The following is a 22,571-nucleotide window of genomic DNA, read 5'->3' as shown; positions in this document are numbered from 1 at the left end:
AGATACCAGCAATTGCTAACTGCCCACCAACAGAGGTAGAGCCTAAATATTCACACTGGTGAAACATGTCTTAAAACCATACACCACGTGCATTTGCAAAAACTGGATACCAGGTGGGCACTTTCATAAGCAATAATCCCATACAATCCATGAACCAGTCTCCAATCAGATCGTGCAATGAGGTCATGTAAGTACATCTTTCCAACCATCCTAGGTTGTTTCTCTGAATAAATCCTCTCACTACATTCCCTTATTCTCATATACAGGGCTTCTGGGTTGCATTATTGGGGAAACACTACTAGTGAGAACCAATTTTTCTGGGTCTTATTTCTCCGACAATTCTTCTGATTAGGAAGAGAAGGATTAAAACAAAAACTGCCAAAACTCAAAAGAGACAGCATTTAGCTTTTCATCTTACAATTAGAGAACACTGGAACTAGAAGGTTAAGGAATTTATAGAAAGCAAAGCAATGTGCAATTTCTGATTCAAATAATATATCACAGATTTATATTTCATTTATATCTATATTCTTTACGATCTTGGATATCAGATTTGATCATCAAATTACGTCTCCTGCAATACGGTATAATAAATTCACAGTTATAACTTCAATATGAATCAAACTGTGACAGAACAGAATAATCTACAGGCATTACATAATCTACCAAATGAGAATAGATAGATAGATGAATACAAATACATCGCAAACACCTCCAAGCAAGAAACAGCCCAGAGAGGGTATTCCTGAAAATCACAGCCATGCCTTAGGTGGTATAAAGCCATTGGGAGAAAGTTCTGCATACATAATTAAACAAAGGTTTGCAGCTGATTTGTTTTGTTTTTAATTGCAAGGATATATTTTAACAAAGTATACACTATGTTATCCATTATATAACAATGTATACCAAGTTTTGTTTTTAATTCAAAGTTATATTTTAACAATGTTTCTACTACAATAATTCCACACACTGTATACTGCACGGAATTTTCATAGTAAAAATAAAATATTACATAAATTGGTAAGAAGGAATAACACATTTATAAAGTAGTCTGATATTCTGTTAAACAACTTGACATTTTAGGTACACTATACCCAAGTAATTGAAATAAAGCCCATTTCTAGTTCACTTTGTCCCTCTCCATGTGTCCTCCTATATTGAAAGCCTAAGGACCGCTTTGATATCGAATGCTGTAAACTCAAGACCTCAAAACATTCAGATATAATCCATCATGCAATTATGCTTCTCATTTCAAGCTATCACACCATGTTATTTTCTCCTATCTGAGTCTTCAGACCAGTGCTACATCCTTCCCCATGGAAATGTTAGCAACAAAGATACACATATATGCAAGAGCCAGCTGTACTGCTAACATCTGTTTGGTTTTTACTAATCAAAACATGGATATGTAAATGATGTCATATTTGGCACTCTTATTTGCCATAGGTAAAAAATTCTCCCCTTTTTGGGTGCTACTTAGCAGATGTAAGTCAGCATTTGTCATTGAATTTCAGAATTTCTCATTTTTTTTCTAACTCAGATAAGAAATTCTTACTAATCAGAATGTCTCCTGTTGTAGACAAAGATGCATTCACCTAGAAACCAGAGAAGACTGACATCAAATTTATCAAAGAGTCTATTGACAAGTTAAATAGAGAGTTCCATATTTATAACAAAGAAAACTGTATTCGAATATCAACATTAACTTAGTTGCCAGAAAACAAAATATGCTCCCTCTAGTTAAATAACTCCTAGTTGAATCAGAGGTGTGTGAGGGCTTTACTTAGGATGTACATATAAGGACACTGGACCCTTTTCCCATTTTTGAAAAACGAACACAGAAAGAAATGTATAGAACAGAAGCCTTAACAAAAGCATCGAACAAACATTTCACTTAAATAAGAAAATATAACTTGCCTACCATAATCCTGTGATTCTAAAGGACAGAGGCAGAAACGGACACCTGGCAGAAAGCTTCTTCTCCTCAAATACTGTCTTATTCTGCAACCCTGGACTTAACTGTCACCGCAGCTCTAGGAGAGAAGTTCAAGTGATTCCCTTCAAATAACAGACTGGGGGAAGGAGGGAGAAATGCCTTCGTCTCCTCTCTGGGTAAGAGAGCCTCCCTACTCACAGGCCCCTCAGAGCGTGCCTGTGAATTCCTAAAGTGGCCAGGCCAGCTCAGGGTCAGAACCCTCCTGCTAAAAAGCAGTGAAAATGAGAATCCTGTCTCTTTTTGTCGATTTCATTTTCAAAAAACCACGGATACACAAATTGTTAATTAGGGCTACTTTCCTTTCTCTTATACATTTTTAGGGAAAGAAAATTAACAGAAAAAATGTTTTTAAAAAATCAAGAATGTATTGAGAATATAAATGCTCATGAGAGGGTGAACTGTGTTGCAATAAGTAATTTAATATGCAAAAGACATATTCTGTGACCCTAAGTGGTTAGGCTAATCTGATTTTATTCAAAATAATTAGCACATTTGTTTTTTCCAGACACACTCTTTAATCAATTATATTTCAGTAGAAATATATTTCATTTCCTACTGAAACACAGAGGGCAAACACTTAAATTTTCATGCCTGGGTAAAAATCTCCATAATGTCCTGATGAACTTTTCTCATGGTCAGAAGTTAGAGACCGAGCTCAAAGGCCCTTATCTTCTAAGATCCTGTAACTGACCCAACTTTCTCGCAAAAACAGAGTGGTTGATAGATGCAGAATGAGCAGTCAGCACCATAAATTGGGTGGTTTTCCTCATCAGTTGGGCTTAACAAGACAAACCTCCAAGTTCACAGCAAAGGCTTCAGTAGGAAGGAAGGTGAAGAATGTTATGAGAAAGTATATTCTGAAAGAAAACAGAATTCACAAAGGCAGGAATTTGTGAAGCAAAGCAAATGACTTGCACAAGCACTATTTGCCTCAAGGAGACAGCGTAGATTATGACCAACGGGCTCAGCAGAGGTGTGTAATTTGGGATCAGGTCACTATTTTCTGTGCTCTCTGTACCGTGTAGTCAATGTTTGTGATTTATTGCAGCCCTGCTTTCTGGACAGGGAACAACAACCATGAAGGGACACTCAAATGCTGAACGTGAAAAATTTAACAATAACATGCCTTGGGAAACCATGAAAACCAACACCAATGGCGGCCTTTTTCTTTCTGTTTAAAAGGGATTTTGATCAAAATTTAACATAAGCCATGCCAAATGCATGCTTTATGTCTTAGGTTTGAAACCAGCTGAAATCCACTGTCAGAGTCTGCAGGAGGAGCCAGGGAGGGTTGTGTAGGTCAGGATGGAGGTAGGTATGCAGTAAGTAATCTCTTGTGTTAGCAGGTTTCAATGCACTACACAAACTAACATGGGCACAGACTCTCACCCGTCCAAATATTCTGCATTAGCATGACTTTAATTAAAGGATCTCAAAGTATGAGTTAAAACCACTGTCTTGAGAAATAGCCCCACTGGATGGCTTACATATCACAGAGGAATATATTTTTATTCCCATATCCCTATATCCCCACTTTCAATCAACTCATTTCGTTGTGTACAAGAGAAAATACAGGACCCTAGCTGAATGGGGTTGTGTGTAGGGGGATGGGATGCCAGGATCTGAGCAAGCTAAAGCAGAAAGAGCCATAAGATTGCCTTTCAATAGCTGCCTCACCCAAGGGCATGTAACACCCACCTTGCACACCCAGCACATTCTTTATCCAAACAAAACATGGAAGAGGTTCTCTCCAAAGAACACAACATAGGGCTCTACTGGCTTGTAGAAAAATAAAATAAAATGTTATCCTCATATTGGCAATTTTAGCCCCCATGCAAAGGGAAGGAGATAAAAGGATGGGAGAAAGGGCACGGAATTTGCCCTGAGGATATTCGCCGACCATGACAGACCCTCTACCCACTTGGCTTAAGTGACTGAAGGCACTATCAGCTTAATGCACTTTCCCACCAGCAGAACTACCTGTCCCAGGCCCTGGGAAGAAAATAAAGAGTTCTGGAGACATACCAGGCAATGGTTAAGGCCAAGGCAGGATGCCTCAGATGGAGGATGTGGATAACAAATAAGCTGTTATTTTCTAAAACAAGATGGGCCATTAAGCTTTGTATGACTGCACATGACATTCAGAGCACGTGGTCAATTTCAAAAGCAATGCAGAAAGTGAAATAGCTGGATGATGAGCTGCAGCAGCACATGTTTACCAGCATGTTGGGAAACTACCACACATGTCCTAGGTACTTAGGATAATGGGGGACCACAAAGATCTCTCCCCTTATGGAGCTTAAAATCTAACAGAGGGAACAGTCAATGAACAATAAACGTAATAAGTAAACGATATCGTGGGTTAAGTAATCAATGATTTGCAAAAGCAGAGAGGTAGATCCCAGCATAGAATAGTGTGAGTAGAGCCTGACTCCATGAGAAGAAAGATTTGAGCAGAGAAGTGAGAGTGGGTCAGTCAGGCAGATGTCTAGGGGAAGAGCTGTACTAGCAGAGGAGAAAAAGCACAGCTCCAAAGGTGGAAGAGAGGCATGAGAGAGCATCTCAGGGCATGCTGGCTCTTAAGCCTTGATTTCATCTTTTATCTTTGCTTTCTAGCACAAAATAAGGACTCAGACCATGCTTACTGAATGTATGTAAGTCCAAAAACATCTAAGATTATCCAATTAAAACAATTCATTCAATCTATATGCCAGGGCTTCCTAAAAAACTGCATGCAAAGTGTATTGGAAGAAAGTACAGTGCTGTATATAAGATTTCCTAAAGGGTTTTTGACTCTTTCTCTCAAAAAGTTAAATGTCACAGCTTTATTTCCAAGAACATACAAGCAAAATGGAAAAGTAAGACTCTATCATACAGGGAGGAATCTCTCACAGAATGTACTTTTGGCCAAAGTCTAATGACAATTTCCTTTTAAAAACAGAGAGGGTAGCAAGGCTCAGCAGGACACAGACACACAATTGGCATGCAGGCTGTCCTCGCACCCTCTGTCTGCCCTGCTGCCCATTAACGAGGTGTGCCAAGTCCACAAAACAAAACTGCATGTGGTTCCTAGACCTGGGGCGGGGGCTTGGTGAGGAATAACCTTCTAAATGCAATAAACACAGCATAACATGAAAAACTGGCTAAGTCAGGTGGAGGTGGAGGGTGTTAAAAGGAAAAAAAAAGAAAAGAACTAAAGAATTCAATTACAGTAAGAATAGAACAGAACTATCATTTCTTGCCTTCACACAATTTGTCACTGCAAAAGCTTTTCAAAGAAATACAAACGGAGGCAAAGGAAACCAGTCTCACAGGTTCCAACATATAAAATTTGTCCTTATAACTACTTTCCATATCAATTCAACATGCAACTCATAGGAACTATTGAATTCTCACTTCATAGGAATATTTGAAGGAGAATACAAGACCAACATTTCTAGAAAATTGAATGTTTAGTATTATACTCCCCACATGACCCCCCCCCACACTCTCTTTTCAACCTTTCAGTTATTCCTAATTTCTCATTTATATTCAGGCTCTAATACTTTTATGCACATTATCACGGGTCTCTCTCTTGAATTCTGCTAAAAATTTTCATTTCACTCCATCTTTCCATGTATTAAAGAAAACTGAAAAAGCTGCTAAAAATCTCAATTGTCATCACATTACATGAGAAAGCAAGCATTATAAAATAGTTTAGGATATAAAAAGAGAAAATGACTTTTCCTATAAGGAAAGACTTGCTTTTCTGTACACCAGAGCCAAAGAAACTTACACCTGATAGCAATTATCAAATGCGAATTTTGTTTAGAAACTGCTTTTATACAATTGTTTTGTAACTAATCTTGACAAGGTGCCCTTATTCCACCCTTTAAATAATCTTCTCTAATTCAACTGAGATATTTTTATGATTCTGTAAAGCTCTGTATTCTCGGAAAAATTAAATCACTTTTCCTTTGGAATTAGGCTGCTGAAGAAAGTGTTTTTAACTTAAAAAAATAAAAGGTGAAAATACATAACTTGGTGGAGAAAAACGATTACGTATGTATCTTCAATCTGCTAAGTGCTGCAATGGTTGACAAAATCACTTATGTATGTGAGGAGAGTCATGGTTTTTTGATTGATCTGCAAAGAAAAATTAACTTTGGCTTTTGAACAATATAATAGAAGATATTATTTGAACATTATAAAGTATAACATTTATGAAATAAGTATCCCTTTTGGGCTGGGTATGGGAAAGAAAAGGGCTTCCCTTCAGGTATCATTAATAAATTCCTTGACTTTAACACAATATTCCCAATCTAGTATTACTCAATACTGAAAGGCAGCTCTTATGCTTGCATTCTGTTTCTCTGTTCTCATTGTCTTATTCGCTTGTGTTAGAAAAAGGCAACATTAAAGAAGGTATAATAGCTTACTAGTGGTATCAGAATCTCTTCCAGAAATATCCTGTGATGCCAGTCAGGTCTCCTCAATATATAACTACTGCAGTTAGGCCCACCCATCTCAAACCATTCCTTCCCATTCCCTTCTTAGACCCTAAGAAAGAAGACTACACAGGAGAAAAAAAGAAAAATGCGTGTGATTTACTAGTGAGGAAACCGGTATTTGACAAAGCTGATAACAGCAAAGCTGAGCATAAGGCTTGTCTCTGTGTGAAACCGAACAGAAGATAAACCTTAAAGACACAGCTGTGCCTGAAGCGCAAGTATGGACCATCTCCAATAAGCAATAAGTGGTTTTTGAATGAAGGTGGTTTCCATTTAAAAAAAGTATTCAGTGAATTTTTCTTCCCCCTCATGAAGGCAAACCAGACTATAGGCATTAATGCTACAAATGACACTACCCACAAAGGAAGTGAAATCCCTTTACTTTTATACTAACTATAGGATTGGGTTTCAGCTTTGGCCACAGCGATCCTGGAGAGGAAACCAAGAGGTAGATACCGGGTTATAAAAACAATGGTTTCTTCTCAGCCGAGTTCCGTGGTCATTTTATTACTCTCTACATTTTTCCATACAAATCATGTTAAATATACTTAATATTAGACTTACCCTCCACTTTCCCAAAATTATTATTAGATATACACAGGTTGAGTATTCCTTATCTGAAATGCTTGGAACCAGAAGTGCTGTAGATTTCATGTTGTTCTGGATTTTGGAATATTTGCGTTATACCCCTTGACCACTCTTAATCTGAAAATCTGAATTCTGAAATGCTCTAATGAGAATTTCCTTTGGCTGTCAAAAAATTTTGGATTTTTCAGCATTTTAGATTTAATATTTTCAGACTAGGAATACTCCACCTATAATGCCAATTACAAAAATAAGAAATATAGTAGATGTTTAATTCAATGACAACTATAATAATAGTGTTCAAAGACACTCACTAAACAGGTTCTCAGATACTGTGTCCCTATTTTTATAACAACTTCCAACCCCACAAACACAAATTTCTAGTTGTGTAATGATTGACCAAGCTTTTATGCACCACACATCAATTCAGGTGCAGTTGCCAAGATAACTTCTGCCCAGAACATAACAACTCAACCCAAACTTAAGACTTTTCCTTAAAAAGAAAAAGAAAGGGAGTCATTAAGCAACCACTTATCAATACTGACCTTGTTGTTCAACATCTGCTTCAGTTTTCGAAGAACCTGGTGCAACAGGAAGAGGCCGAGGTGGCCGGGGCTTTGGTGTGGGAGGCGAGATTTTTTTCCTTCCAATATATTCTACATAAGTTCCCGGAAAGTCCCCCCTTTCCCCTGTGGTTTCATTATAGCCATTTAACCAGCCAATTTCTTCAGGCCTGGCTTCCTGTCCATCACTGAATCCAAGAGCTACTAAGGACCCTTTATTCACAGTCAATATGTCACCCAAGTGCAAGTCAATATCTTCTTCTCTTTCCTTTTTATAATCATACAGCGCTCTGTACTGGTACCCCTCAGCACTCATGTTTGCAAATCTGCTACCATGCAACAGTTGAGCCTGGTTGTACAGAGCAGTCCGATTTTACGTTTTTATGAAAAGTGAATTCAGAGAGTGTGTTAGAATCCCTATTATGTGTCCAGCAGAGGACAAAGGACCACTCTCCAAAGGTTTAAGAGGAGAGGTGACTGGCCATACGGCTGTCCATCTGTCCTCCATCAATGGTGTGACCGAAGACAGGGCTCCACTTCCTCTGCGTGCCACAGTCCTCTCACTGGCTTCCTTTTCAGCAACTTGTCAACACTTTGAATCCAGGCTGACTCTCACAGCGAGGCCCAATCCTTTCTGACACTTTTGTCACACTGTCCATCTGTCGACTGATTGTACCGTGGCACTCCACACACGAGCTTCACCTAGGAATGAAGAAAACGAGACTTAAGAATGAACAACACACTTTGCCATCTGTGTTAATTGGAATTTCTACTTCCATTCAACAAGTACTTAATCGATTTGGCAGACAGACACAGGCCAGTGTACTACTGCTTGACACAACAAAGATTAGTAAAGGCAGTCCCTGCCTTCTAAGAACACTGGGCGGGGGCAGAGGGGAGCAGTGTCGGCATGAGGCAATGTCTCAGTGATAAGACTAGTACACAGAGCCACAACACTAGTACATGTCATAAGAGAGGCAGAAACTAAACACTACAGGGTTCAAACGAGGGAGAAAGCACACTAACTGTGCAGGAATCTGAGGACAGAATGGAATGTGTGGTGGGACACTAGTTACAGAAGTGACTAAGAAAATATCATATTCTGAGAAGAGCTAGAACAGGCAGTCCAATCTGTCTGAAGCCAAAGAGGGAGCAGGGGGATTGGGGTTAGAGATTTAGGTAGGGGCTGTAGGACATCACACATGCCCATGCTGAGTTTGTGAGTAATTCAGCCCATAATGTGGAACACTGAAAGGGCTTGGTGAAAAGTGACCAATAGGATCAGAGCTGCACTTGAGGAATATCAATCTAACCACAATGTGTGAGAAAGGTGCGTTGCAGAGGTCTGGCCAAGAGGTAGTGAGGACACAAACCAGGGTGGCAGCAGCAGGTGTGGAAAGGGGAGGAGTGAAATAAACACTGCAGAGAAAGAACATGTGGGATGTGGCAAATGCTTAAATGTGCAGCGAGAACGAGAGGAGCAAAGGGTGCCTGATCCTGCATTAATGAGAGTTTGTAGCACTATCAGGCAAAGAGAAGCCAGGTGACCTGATGGGCTGACGGTGATTCTGGGCAGACGGTGATTCTGGGCACCCCTGTGCAAGTATGCTAGTGGCTGATGAAACCCTGGTCTGTGATTCAGAAGAGGAAACATGCTAGGGATTTGGCAATCAGCCACAATTAGGCAAGGCTGAATTCAATGGAATGGAAGAGCTCACAAGGACAAATTAAAAGTTAAAAAAAAAAAAAAAATGATCCAAGGGCCAAATAGTGAAGTTCAATGTATGTAACTGAGGAAGGAAAGTCAAGGTTTAGAGACGTCCCAAAAACAAGGAAGAAGAGTTCAAGTAGGAAAATGTGATCCCTAAGACTAAATCCTACAAAGGCATCCAGACAGGAGAGACTGAGTCAAGGCTAAATAATTTGGGGCTTCGCTCATGATGGAATCATCACGCAGATTCCAGTCCAGCAGTGAGGACAGCAACAACGTCTTAAGGAGTTAAAAAATACCAGAGAGGAAGTAGCAATGGTTGCTGCAGACCACTCTATAAAGAGAGCTTGATGGAGGAAATGGGAAATGGAAGTGTTTTTCTTTTTTGTTCTTAAACATAGTGGAGGCAAGGGAATTAGAGAGTTGCTAAGTCAGAGTAGATGGCTGAGAACGGCATGTACACATATACACTTTGTACTCCAGGCATTTCTCAATGTTATCTTTATTATAAAGAGTAAAAGCCACCCAGAGGTTTCAGTTAAGCTGGCTGCACAATAAAGCAATAAAAACAATAGCCACACAATTTCAGTGGGCTATATCAAAGAGAGCTTTTATAAGTTTTAAAGAGTGGAACACTTTAGAAGTTTAATATTACAGGCACTCGTCAGTGGAGGCATCTTAAGAAGCAAAATCTAATCATAGATTAATTGTTATGTTGGCATTCAGAAGTGTAAAGTATTCAACTTTACATGGTTAAAGCCTCTTAGCTGTAATACAATAACACACTTAGGAGAGTTACATATTAAAAGAAGCGAAAACAAACACTGGAAGTCTTTGTGGAGCAAGAATATTAATTGGGGATAGTACTCTACTTTGCATTTCAGTTGTCGGAGAAAAAAATCAAAGCAACCAATAGAGCATATCAGAAAAATAAGCTATATTATTTGTTTAAAGAAAGCCTTTCCTTTTGAAAGATCCAGAATCAAATTGAATATTCACTGCATAAATTCACATGAAAATGTAGAACTAGCAAATCTCATTTTTAGTAGTAATGTACTCTGTACAAAAGAGACAGAGACCTCTAAAGAACACGAACATTTACATATCCCTAAATGCTTAGAAACCAGGCAATATGCCTAAGAATAATTTAATTCCTCCAAATCTGCCTTGAAATTTTTGTTAGCTTTTCCTGGCAATGTATGTCTTTTAGGGGGAAAAAAAATCCTTAACCAGTAGGCTGGGTAGATCTTTATGCCAGCTGCTTCCTAACACTTCCTCTATTCCAGCCACCCAGTGGGCCAGTTTGGTGGGATTCTTAATAGAATGGGAAGTATAATGAACAAACTCTTCCCCATCTTCAATCCTCCAGGAAGCATCAAGCAAGCCCTTGCTCACAGCTTACCGCTGAAGCTGTTGCTTGCCAGGGAGCTCTGTATTAAGAAAAGGCTCCAGGACTTCTCAAGGTTTTACAAACCTAAAAGCTGTGCTTGAGTCTGCCTGAGGCTAAATTTGTGCAAAGGGAAATAGAAACCTAAGGAACATGATGACTTTTAGAGGCCAGACACCAGAGAGGCAATCCCTGTCTGAAGTGACAGAGAACTAAAGGTCTCTACAAATTCTCTCTCCCTTGCCACCAGTAAGAAGAACCTTACTTTGTGGGTAAGAAGAACCCTGTGCAGAACTCTGCGTCCTCATCTGATAAAAAGAACCACAAATCTTCTATGACTCTAGGATGGTAAATAGAACACACCATTTCTGTCTTCTGAGACCCCAAAGCAAGGCCAGGAAGATGGATACAAACAGGGCATCCATCCATTGATGCAGACGTTAATTCAAGGCCAGCCATTAGTCAGCGTCAATTAAGTGGTCTGAGGGCAACGTTGTAAAAAAAAAAAAAAAAAAAGGGAGAGCAGTCAAGTTATTGGGGTGGGGACTGGACCGCATGGTGATAAGATGTAGAGAGCCCTTAGCTAGACAGAGAAGACAGCCACCCCTACTCTTTTGCACATTGTACACTTTCTCCTGACTGCCATGTCCATTTTGATGTCTGTCATTCTTGAGGACTGAATGGGTTAATACACATAAAACTCCGGTTAAGTATTGGGTGATGATGATGATGATGATGATGATTGAGTTTGTACACATATAGCTCCCAATTAGTATTAGATAATATGATGATGCTGACTATATATAGTTATATATAGTCATATATATATAGTCATATATATAGTCATATATGTATATGTGTGTGTGTGTAGATAACTATATAAAAACAGGTACTATCAGTAGTCTCACTTAACATAGGACAGAGAATATCTCTGTCATGATAATACTCAGCAATTGCGAAGAGGAACTAGAATTCAGATCCAGGCAGTCTGGCTCCATAAGTCCCATTTTTAACACCTCTAGTATCTACTGCCTGAACTCAACTTGCTTTGGTGTCGATGATGCAGGTTCCTGGCCTGCACAAGCTGATCACTTCAATTAACCTTAACTGTCTGTCTGCCTCTTTAACTCTCTCAGACAGTGGCTTTACTGATACTGTATGTGGCTCTTTCACACTACCTGCACACACAAAATAGCTATTTTAACTCCGCAGTTCCATCAACTCCAAAACCCAGCATCTCAGCCATGCAAATTTTCTTCCAAAGAGACTTCATTAAAATGTGTCCCTGCCAAAGAAGTCCATAAACTAGTGAATAAAAGAATATTGGGCACACCACTTCTGGAAGGCTGCCCACTTCTGGAATCCTGCCTATTTCTGCTCTATGAGCTTAGCTTCTGCCACCTGTATCCTTCTTAGCACCTCTGCCTCCTGCCACTATCCCAGGCCCCTCCACTGAACAATTTCCAATAACTCAGCTCCTCCTTGGGGGGATATGGCACTGCCACAAGGACTGTCATATCTAGAGGACTGAGAAGTTCTCTTTTCTCTCATCCTCAAATTCTTCACAGTACTGCAGAAGACCCAGCAGCCTGAGGTATTTGGCAATACCTGTGTAACCACCTCCCCCCTACCGAGATCGACCTGGAGCCTAAACTATCCAAATCAACAGGATTTTTCCTCAGATTCAGTCTATCATGCCTCCATTCTCTTTCGCTACATATACCTGCCCACTAAACTATTTTCACCCAGTTCTGACATGATTATTCACATAGCAAAGGCTTTTTATATGTAGATAACATTATCTACAATGTAATATTTTCAAATAACCAAGGCAGTTTTGTGATATAGGCTCCAAGCTAGTGCATGCATAAGTTATTGTAATAAAGGGTATAAAAGAATCCTACGAACAAGTAAACTAACTTACTCTTATATAACATCATATGCAACAGTTCAAAATTTTGTTTAAGGAATTTTTCTCCAGTCTTTCAATCCTTCTAATGACTGCCTGCAATCCCATTAATCAGAAGCATATTTTCTGTCCCTGCTAAGATACAGAGCAATTCTCTTTCTATTCACCAAAATAAAATTGTTTCTGATGTTTGACAAATAGCAATCCACAGCTACTTAACGTACAACTGCTGTAAAGTAGATTTTCTGTGTAACCCTCTAACCTATAGGCATTTTGGCAAAGAGCCAAACAAAAAAGCCCTCTCTGACTTTGTTGAGTTACTCCATTCCCCATTTAGAAATGACAAGAATTTAGAAAACTTGATGGAGAGGCAGGAATACAGGATATTTTTAAATCACATTAAATTAATCAAGAATATATCCAAGTCATGTGATTCTATCTCCCAGTGAAATTAGCAGTTTGGCATTGGATGGCAATGGGTCTTCAACCAAGGCAGGAGGGTATGGAAGGGTTCCTGGGCCCACAGCCCATATCTCTCTACATTCCATCTTTTTAACTTCAGTGTGCTAGTTCAGAGTCTAGGTCAAGCTCCTCACCTAAATTCATACAGTCTTTAAAAAAATCATTATTTAAAAATGGTTTACCTTCCAAATCATGGTGTCTCAGAAATCATGAAAATCAAGATGAACAAAATTAAAATATCCTAGTGTCTTAGTCCATTTTGTGTTGTTATAATGGAATTCCTGAGACTGGGTAATTTATAAACAACAGAAGTATATCTGGTTCTGGAGGCTGGAAAGTCCAAGAGCACGGCACTGGCATCTGGTGAAGGCCTTCATCCTATGTCCTCTTGCAAGGGCAAGACAGCAAGACAGGGCCAAAGTCAAGTTTATAACAAGCCCATTCCCAAGATAACTAATCTACTCTTGCCATAATGACATGAATCCATTCAAGAGAGCACAGCCTCCTATTAGGCCCCACTTCCCAACACAGTTGCATTAGGGATTACATTTCTGACATGTAAACTCTGGGGGACACATTCAACCCATGGCACCTAGTAAACACAATAAATTGCCTTCAATTTGAAATGATGAATTTAGGGTGAATTTTATGGTATGTGGATTTTATATCAATTAAAATAAAATGAAAATAATGGGCTCAGATTAACCCCAAATAATAGACATCAAATTCATTTCCATACCAACCAACTAAATAGAATGTGTTGCATGCTGCCATGCTCAGGGCTGGGTGCATGGTGTGGGTAAATAGGCTGTATAGGCTGTAATTCTCGCCTACAAGCCCTTTTGGTGTTGTGTTTGTGGGGCGAGGAAGAGGAGAACAGGTAGCACAAGCCCAGGTAACACAACAAGGAGACAGGGCTCTTCAGAAAGCAGCCAACATGAGGGGAAGGTACTGCAGGAGACACGGAGGAATGACTCAGGCCCAGGTGACGGCAACGCTTAGGCACGCAGTAGCCACTACGCGGAGGCTGGGAGAAAGGGTGACGTAGCTTCTGGGACCTGAGGGACAGATCCTATCACCCAGAAAAGGCCATGAGGTTGACCATTCCAGTTCTCTGCATCATCACAATGAAGAGGACCTGAGGGGGCAGGAATGAGAGGACTGAAGGGGATGATTTCAAGTCTCTCTTCTTCTGAAAAAAAGATGCTATTCTGTAAACTTCTTGGCAAGGTTAGTATGAATACTGAGCTTCAGATTCAAGCAGCTGCCCCAATCAGATTGTGCCTAAGTATGTAATCTCAGGAAAGTTACTTAAACCTCTCTGTGGCACGGTTTTATCATCTGTGAGACAGATATAAGCAAACCTATACCCCACAGAATCATTATGAGGATTAACAAAATGACATACATAAAGCACTTAGCTCCATACTTGATAATAGGAGCTTAGGATAATTAATGCCAACATAGTACTTACTATGTGCCAGGCACATAGTTCTCAGAGTTGTACATGTATCAACTCATTTAACCGTTACAACCACTCTAAGTACAACAATTATCCCTATTTTACAGATGAGAAAACAAGCAGATAAAAGTTAAATATTTTGCCTAAAGTTACATAGCTAATTATTTCTATTAGTATTGAATGTCACCTACTGTCATTTATACAATTCAGATTTAACAGAGGAACAAACATTTGTGAGGAATTTTCTTCTTCATTGCGCCTTAACTCTGTAAACAGTTCTAACTGAATCCCGAATCTAGCTAAAATAAAACTCCCGCTGTCTTAAACCTCTTTTGGAGTAAATAGATAAAGGCTGAGTGTGGACTTTGCCCATGTAGTTCTCTCCTTACCTGAGGTAGAGGACGGCTCTACAGAGGTCAGGACAAAGGAGGCCTGGGAGAGGCCAAGGGATGTGTACATGTGTGTGTGCATCCCTAGGATTTAGAGATGAGTAGCTGTGTCCTCATGGTACAGCCCTTGATCCTGGGGCAGAAGCCCAGGCTGGGACACTGGGACATCCAGGGAGGAAGACAACAGGCAAGGAACGGCTGGTCCAGATGCCTTGGCTTTATTAACTCACTACACTCACTGGTTGAGTCTCCTCACACTTAGGCCAGACTCCTGTGACTTCAGGACTCTCTTGGATGATCATTAACCTGACAACTATTTTGACTACAGGTGCCTGTGGATATGTATTTGATTTACTTTAAGGAAAACAATGCTAGCAGAATAAAATCTCCCAAGATGTTTCTACAGTAGACATTTTTTCCAATAACGCTATACTACAATCACTCTAGCCTTTCAAATATAAAATAAACACCTAACACCTAGGGGATAAATAAAGGCCAAACAGACAAGTTTATAAGTAACTATATAGTCCATTTTTTCAGCTCATGTGGCTTAGTGTACATAAAATGGTCATTAATTGCCACTCTTTTAAGCAAGTAACTCCATGCAAGTATTGGCAGAATCACGGCAAGTAATCACATTAGGGCATTAGGGTGTACGTAAACGAGGCATGGAAAAATGCAGTAAATGATATGAATACTTTGAAAATTAATTACAACCTAGGTTTTTGATAAAAAGCTGTGATATAATTTATATTCGGCTTTCTAAAGTAAAAACTAACTTGATAATTCCTTCCATTGATAACTAACTTTCTAGTCTTCCAGGGCTTCATTAAAATGCTTCATTCTCTTGCCTTCACATGCAAACCCTGTGCCCTGCAAGAGGGAGAGCTGTAGGAACTCATATGAAACATACGATATCTTCTGCATTGTGTATGCCTTGACGTGAGAGAATTCTAAAAACCCAACACAAACATTATCTCAACTGGCTATATTCTACTTGAGCATAAAAATCAATTTTTTTCAGCCTTCTCATTCACCATCTCTTTATTCAATAAAACATGTATTTTGCAAATCACAAAATGCAAACACAATAAAAGCTGAACTAGAATTGTTCCTATTTTAATGATCATGTGAACAATCTTTCAGAGTAGATGCCTTTTTACAACACTCTCCTGAACGACCTAAGAGAAAAAAGGAAATTTCAATCAACATATCTACCTAAAAATTACATGACATTCATGGAAAAATGTAAAGAAATGGCCAACACTTTTAACAGTACAAAATTTGGGTTAGTTTGAGCAGGTTTGCATTTACAATTCAAAGTCCTTCAAAAATCACTTTAGGTGAAACTGACATTACCAGAAGATAAACGCACACCTCCATCATCACTGTCTATAATCAAAATATGTATTCCTGTAACTTATTGTTCCACTTCTGCTTCCCAAAACCAACTTTATTCTGTGAGGATTTCCTGCGCTTAGTACATTTAAACTCAAGAAATCGCTAAAGAAAAAACATTTAATAAATGGGAAACAAAATGCTTTTTACACTGACTATACAGCATCATGGATATGAAAAGACTCACTGATATCATCATTTTTAAAAAGCAGATAAAACATCAAATAGCAGTGTGTACATTGCAGAGTTCTGTTATGCAACTAAGAACAGGTCCCAAGTCAAGATGAAAGTTAAAAGTAAATGCATATTACACTTTGCAAGCTAGTATCAGATACATTAAACTTTCTCCCAATCATAAAAATCTATACACGTCTCTGGAAAAAGTAATATGACTGTCTAGTACCTACCTGCATATAAAAGCCGAAGAGGCAAGCAGTGACAATACCCAGCAGTTCTGCAAGGCAGGGAGCCTCCTCCACTGGCCTTTCCAACTTAAACCTTAACTCTGAACCAACATTTCTTCCCAAACTTTAGCCGCAGGCGCGCGCACGCGCGCGCACACCCCCCGCCCCCCCGCCCCCCCCCCCACATTACTCTTATTTTCTTTATACTGGTCAAAAACACTTGCTTCCCAAAGTTTAATCAACTTTTGCACCTAAGAAAACTATTATCTGCTTTCTTCTAAACGGTTTTTCAAGAACAGTGTAATCTGTCAAAAAGTTATATAGCTAGTGGGTTGCTTTTTCTTCCTTTTTCAACGTTAAAAGATACTTGTGGCCTTCTGTGCAGAAGTCACCAAATTCCTGGTAATTCAAACTGTGACGATCTAATACTCTAATAGCCTGCTTAAGAAATGAACCTGTCTGCTCACTCCAACCCTTCCTGGCAAATATCTAACCATCTTTAAGGTTGCCAAAACGTAACAGAACTAATGAAGCATTAAAATATAACTCCACATCAAGCCTTGACCAATAAGCTCTGTGAATATCCCTCCCGATTACTAAAACTTGAGCCTCATCACACCAAAATGACAATCTTATGTTGCATTCAAAACCCGGAACTGCTTTATCCATTGGTACTTCGCACTGGCTGACAAAGGGGAAAAGAACAGAAAAAAAAAAAAACACCTAAAATCATGAAGCCCCCAAATAAAGAGCAGACTCACACTCGGACACCAACAGCGCTGCAGCTCAAGGGATTAACGGTGGAAGTGAGACCTTTCCGATATTAATAGCGCCCCGGGAAACAGAAGAATTCCCCCAAACCCAGTTGACACACATTCTGCATTCAACATGTAACAGCCATTCTGCATATACCCTTGCATTTCAGGCTCCAATTCTGGTTACCAGAGTGTATTTCTGTACAGGAGTGCCTGGCCAGAGGTTTTCTGTTCTCTTTGTCTTGTGATCTGAGGGGCAGTTTCTGAGCTTAGGTTAGAGCTGTGGTTAGAGCTCACTAGTGTTAGAGCTGTGGTTTCCAGAGAATTGCCCACGATATTTTAGCTCCGGGTTGCACGCTCCCTGCCTCTCCCCAGCCGGCTCCATATTGCTGGGCAGGTCCCTCCCGTCTCGCCCCACGTTCCAAAAAGCTGGATTTCCGGGCGGTTCCAAGACCCCACTAAATATGCCTCCAACAACCTGCCCAAGCTTGGCTGGCACTAGACGCTGAGTTAGGGCCCCAGCGACCAACCGCCCCGAGGCGCACTTCCCCCACCCCGGAAGAGGAGGGCGGCAAACTTCGGAAGGCGGGGGTTAGGGGACGAGCTCCGGGGACCACCGCCGCCTCGCCCGCCCCGGGAAGGGCCCGGGCAGCGACCCTGGCTGCAGCTGGAGGGCCACGGGGGAAGGGAGCGCTCCTTCCCGCAACACGAAAGCAGCGGCCAGGGCGCTCTCCTCCGGTGAGGGGCCCCGGAAAACTGCAGCAAGGCGACAGCGGGGACCCTCGGAAGTGTGCGGTGACGGAGGGTGGGAGGAAGCCCGAGCTCGTCGGCAACTCCGGGGGCAAATGCGACCGGCGGCGTGCAAGACCAGCTCGCAGGAGAACGGGGGAAACCGGAGTCAGGATGGCCGGGATCTCGCAGGACGCCGGCCGCGCGCGGGGTGAGTGCTGCCCGGCGGCCAGGAGATGCCGGAGGCGGGGAGGGCCGGTGGCCAGCCCGCTTCCCCCCGGCGGGGCTCTGCAGAAGGAGAAGCGGGTGCCAGTGACAGGAAGAGAGCCGCGGCAGCCGTGCACACATGCACCGCCTCCCCCGCCCGAGCACACACACCCGGGGCCGCTGCTGCCTACCTCCCCCGCCCGCCGGCTTCCTTCCTCTGCGGGGCCCGCGCTGCAGCGGTGGCCTCCTGCCCGCTCGGTTCCGACGCTCCTCCAGCCCGGCTGCGACCCGCCGGCTGTGCCCGATCCGTGCTTGCCGTCTCCGACAGCTAGCCTGCCGCCCTCGCCGCTGCCGCTGCTTCCTCCAACTCCGCTCCAGCTGCTGGCGACTCCTCTCCGTGCGCCCGCAGCTCCAGCGCCCGGCGCTAGCCCCGCCTCCGGCCCGGCCCCGCGCGCCCCGCCCCCGAGCCCACACCAACCAGAGCCCGCGGCTCCGCCCCTTTCCGCCCGCGGCTCCGCCCCGCTCCGCCCCTTTCCGGCCGCACCGCTCCGGCCTCCAAGCCGGCGGCGGGCGGTGGGGGAGCGAGCTCCGGCCTGGCAGACCCTTCCTGCCACCGCCCTCGCCTTCCGCCCCCAGCCGCGGGGATGCCCCGGGCGGCCGTGCCGCGCGCTGCCTCCGCTGCGGAGGGCTCTGGCTCTGCGCGTCCCGGGCCCGCCCGGCTGCTGGGCATCTCCCAGCGCAGAGGCGGAGGGGTTCGGGGAGGTCGAAGACAAGTTCAGACCTCCCTGGAGGCTGGCTGCGTCTCTAATCCGAGTGTCTTGCAGCCAACCCCAGGCTTTTTCGAGCCCCTAGCGCCCCAGCAGTGTGGCTGGAGTGGGGAAGACTCGGATTCCAGAGCTCGCCAAAGCGGAGAGGCCCTGCAATTCCTGGTCTCGCCAGCACAGCCTTCCGAGTGGGCGGAAAACCCGCGGCACCCGCCTGGCGCTCAGGGGGTGAAGGAGGGGTGAAAGGGTGAACAGGAGGGACGGGCGCCCGCAGCCTGCCGCTGGCTAACTCCGGCAGCCTGGCATCGCCGCCTCCGGGAGCCAGGCGGAACCGCGAGAAGGGAAGAGAGTTTTCTGAGGGCGTACGCTGGCTGATGCCTTCTAGTCCTGAGATGACAGAGCAAATGGAGATCACTCAGGCAGACCACGGGCCTCTCGGCGTTCGCGGGGTCGGGGGGCGGGGTTGGCGGGGGTGGGGGAAGCTCGGGTGAATTACATTGTTCCTTAAAGGTGTTAGTTTTGAAATGCAGATTCTTCAAGTAATAATTACCTAAGTTGCTCCAGAAAAATTTGATGTTGGTTCAAACCTCCACTGATGGTAAGATGGAATGCCAGCACCGCGTGTGCCACTATTTCATATTAAAACATGTGAGAATCTGCTTCCTAAAAGCTCTTTCCAGATTCTCCTTTCCGCAGCTTAAAGCCCTGCACCCGCCCACCCTGTTTGCCTAAAGCCCTTTTATAGTTCCCTCCCAGTTTCCTTGCAAGAAAACTCTTTTAAAAACAAACACACAAAACCTAAGTACTTGGCCTCTGTAAAACATTGAATTTGGTGGTTTATTCTTGTGGGCGTTGGAAGTAGAGGAAAGAACGTCATAAAATTCATCGCTTATCCTTAAAAAATATCATTTTTAAAGGTGACTCACCTAACAGAAAAGTAAGCTCCACTTTAGGCTATTCAGACACTGATGTTTCTATTATTCCAAGATGTCTCTTGAAGAGGCGACACAAAAACAGGCAGCTACCCACATCATGTTTAACAATACACTTTATCTAAAAGCAAATGTGAAATTTACCAAGATACCTTCTTCACACCTACTGTGTGAAACGAAGGAGTTCATGCATTCTCTGTCTGTAAATGGAATGATGTACCTTGCCTTGCAGTAGAATTACTTTGATCCAATCCAATAAGCTGAGATGAAACTGCTGTGATCTTCCCAGTATTTCCTTTAGGTTCCGCTCTGAACAAACTCTAACAGTGAAAACCTTGCTAGTTATCTCCTTCTTCTGGAGATAGCTGGAAAGAGTCTTATGCACTATTACAGTGGGATTCTGTTCACCCGCAAACCTAAAAACAATAAAATTCCCAAATGCACCTCCTCATTTAGACAGTCTTCAGTAATTTATTTCCAGCATACGTTATATTTCCTTTACGTTTTTTCATCATAGTCTAAAGAGTATCCCAAGGGAAGAAAATAAGGCTCTCTTTTCATATACTAAATAAATTCAGTATTTCATTTGTTTTAAACTGATATCTCCCCATATCACTAGTATTAGCATTTTTATTTATTTTCACCTTCAATTGATTTCTATGAAACAAAAGCAAAGGCAACAAAATAGCAGTATTCAAGCTTTTTAAAAAAAATCTTTTTATTTAATAAAATCTAGTCTAGAATCCCCAAATACAACTATAAGGTAAGAAGTCATGTAACAAGGCCAAGAGGCCCATTGCACCACCTCCCTTCCTTCTGTCTAGAACCTCTGGGTCCTTGGACTAGAAACATCTGCATCTCCTGAGAATTTGTTGGAAATTCAAATTGTCCTCACTGAATCAGGAATGCTGAGGGTGGAGCCTAGCATTCTGTGTTTTAATAAGCTCTCCAAGTGATCTGATGCATGCTATGGTTTCAGAACTATTACTCTAGGGCTTCTGGAAACACTGATTGAAAACATCTGCAATAAAATACTCACATAAGTACCCAAACACCACGGTTCAATCAGTAATGGCCAAACTGTTGGCCAGCAGGTAGCGACACCAGCAAGGAGCTCGAAATAGCAGAAGATGTACAATTTGCAACAAAAGGGGTGATACAGCGGTGTCACATACAAGGCATAAGAAGTCAAGGACCCCCCAATGTCAAGAAAGGCTGAGTAGCCACAGGCTGAGAAAGAATTCTCCCCAAAGTGTGGTAGGATACTCTCATTTGGCATTATCATTCCAGCTACATCAATATTGTGAGTGCTAGAATTAGCTTTTATTAGACTTGAAACCTAAGAATATATCTTAGGGTTCAAAGCCAATGTGAAATACAAAGGCTTAGACCCTTACTTCTCAAGTGAGGCCCATAGACCAGCAGTTTTGGCACTATGTAAGAGCTTGTTAGAAAGGCAGAATCCCAGGCCCTATCCCAGGCATACTTAATCACAATCTGCAGTTTAACAAGATTTTCAGGTGATTCCTACGCAAGTTAAACTTTGAGAAGCCCTATCTTAGACAGGGGTTCTCACTTTTCTCTACACATTGCAGATACCTGAGGAGCTTATAAAAATCTCAGTACCTGGTCTGCACCCCAGGTGGATTACATCAAAATCTCTGGGGTGAAATGCAGGCATTAGTAAATTTTAAATCTCCTCACATTATTCCAGTGGGAAGCCAGGTTTTAGGAACCACTGCTTTGGAGGAGCCACTTAAAGGCGCCATTAGGAAAGCCCTCTGGGTACAGTAGAGTACAAATGGCTGGTCTTAAAGGGGGCAGCTGAACTAGGATTTAGCTAATTGTTACCACACCAGAATGTGAGCCCAAATTTTCCAATTTTCCTAGAGAAGCTGGAAATCCAGATTTTTATGGACAATTTTCCAATTATTGAATGCTGGCAATGAATTCAACATTTTTTGAAATATAGGTTAGGCCACATTCGTGTGATTTTGTGAAATGTGAGTTAGGTTAGTGTGATGTTATGATGCTGCACATCATAAAGTGGGGAAAAAAAAATTCACCCAAGAAGAGTACTGGCTTCTTGGAATGTAAGCCTCATGATGTGAAGAGTCAAGTGTTTTAAATGTTCTGTTCTCTAACAGAACCAAACACTGTAGGCATTCAATGACTGGGAATTGGTAATGGGTGAGATATCAATGCTTGCAACCCTGGGGCAAAACACTATGGTCTTCTATGCAATATTTTTATTTTCTGTTTCTCCTGCCTGCTAACTGATGTGTTGGGAGTGGGAAAGTGTAATGAATCTTTGCATTACTTACATTAAAATCTGCACCTATTGTGAGCTATGCAGGTTAATTACATATTAAGAGAAACATGAAAAAATTATTGACTGGAATACTTACTACCTGATATGGTTTGGCTG

General features: G+C 42.0%; 1 protein-coding gene across 1 annotated transcript in view; it reads right to left on the bottom strand.

The window, feature by feature from the left end:
- Positions 1-18,873, bottom strand: part of PIK3R1 (phosphoinositide-3-kinase regulatory subunit 1) — an 85,445-nt gene extending 66,572 nt beyond the window's left edge. The window contains exons 1-2 of the mRNA XM_054488000.2: positions 18,639-18,873; positions 7,617-8,336 (exon numbers count right to left, since the gene is read on the bottom strand). Of these exons, the coding sequence (XP_054343975.1) occupies positions 7,617-7,950 (334 nt within the window). The 5' untranslated portion in view covers positions 7,951-8,336; positions 18,639-18,873. The remainder of the gene's footprint in view (positions 1-7,616; positions 8,337-18,638) is intronic.
- Positions 18,874-22,571: the final 3,698 nt, after the last annotated feature.

Source organism: Pongo pygmaeus, chromosome 4 (assembly GCF_028885625.2).
Source record: "Pongo pygmaeus isolate AG05252 chromosome 4, NHGRI_mPonPyg2-v2.0_pri, whole genome shotgun sequence".
NCBI classification, from domain to species: domain Eukaryota; kingdom Metazoa; phylum Chordata; class Mammalia; order Primates; family Hominidae; genus Pongo; species Pongo pygmaeus.
This window is presented reverse-complemented; position numbering and strand designations above follow the sequence as displayed.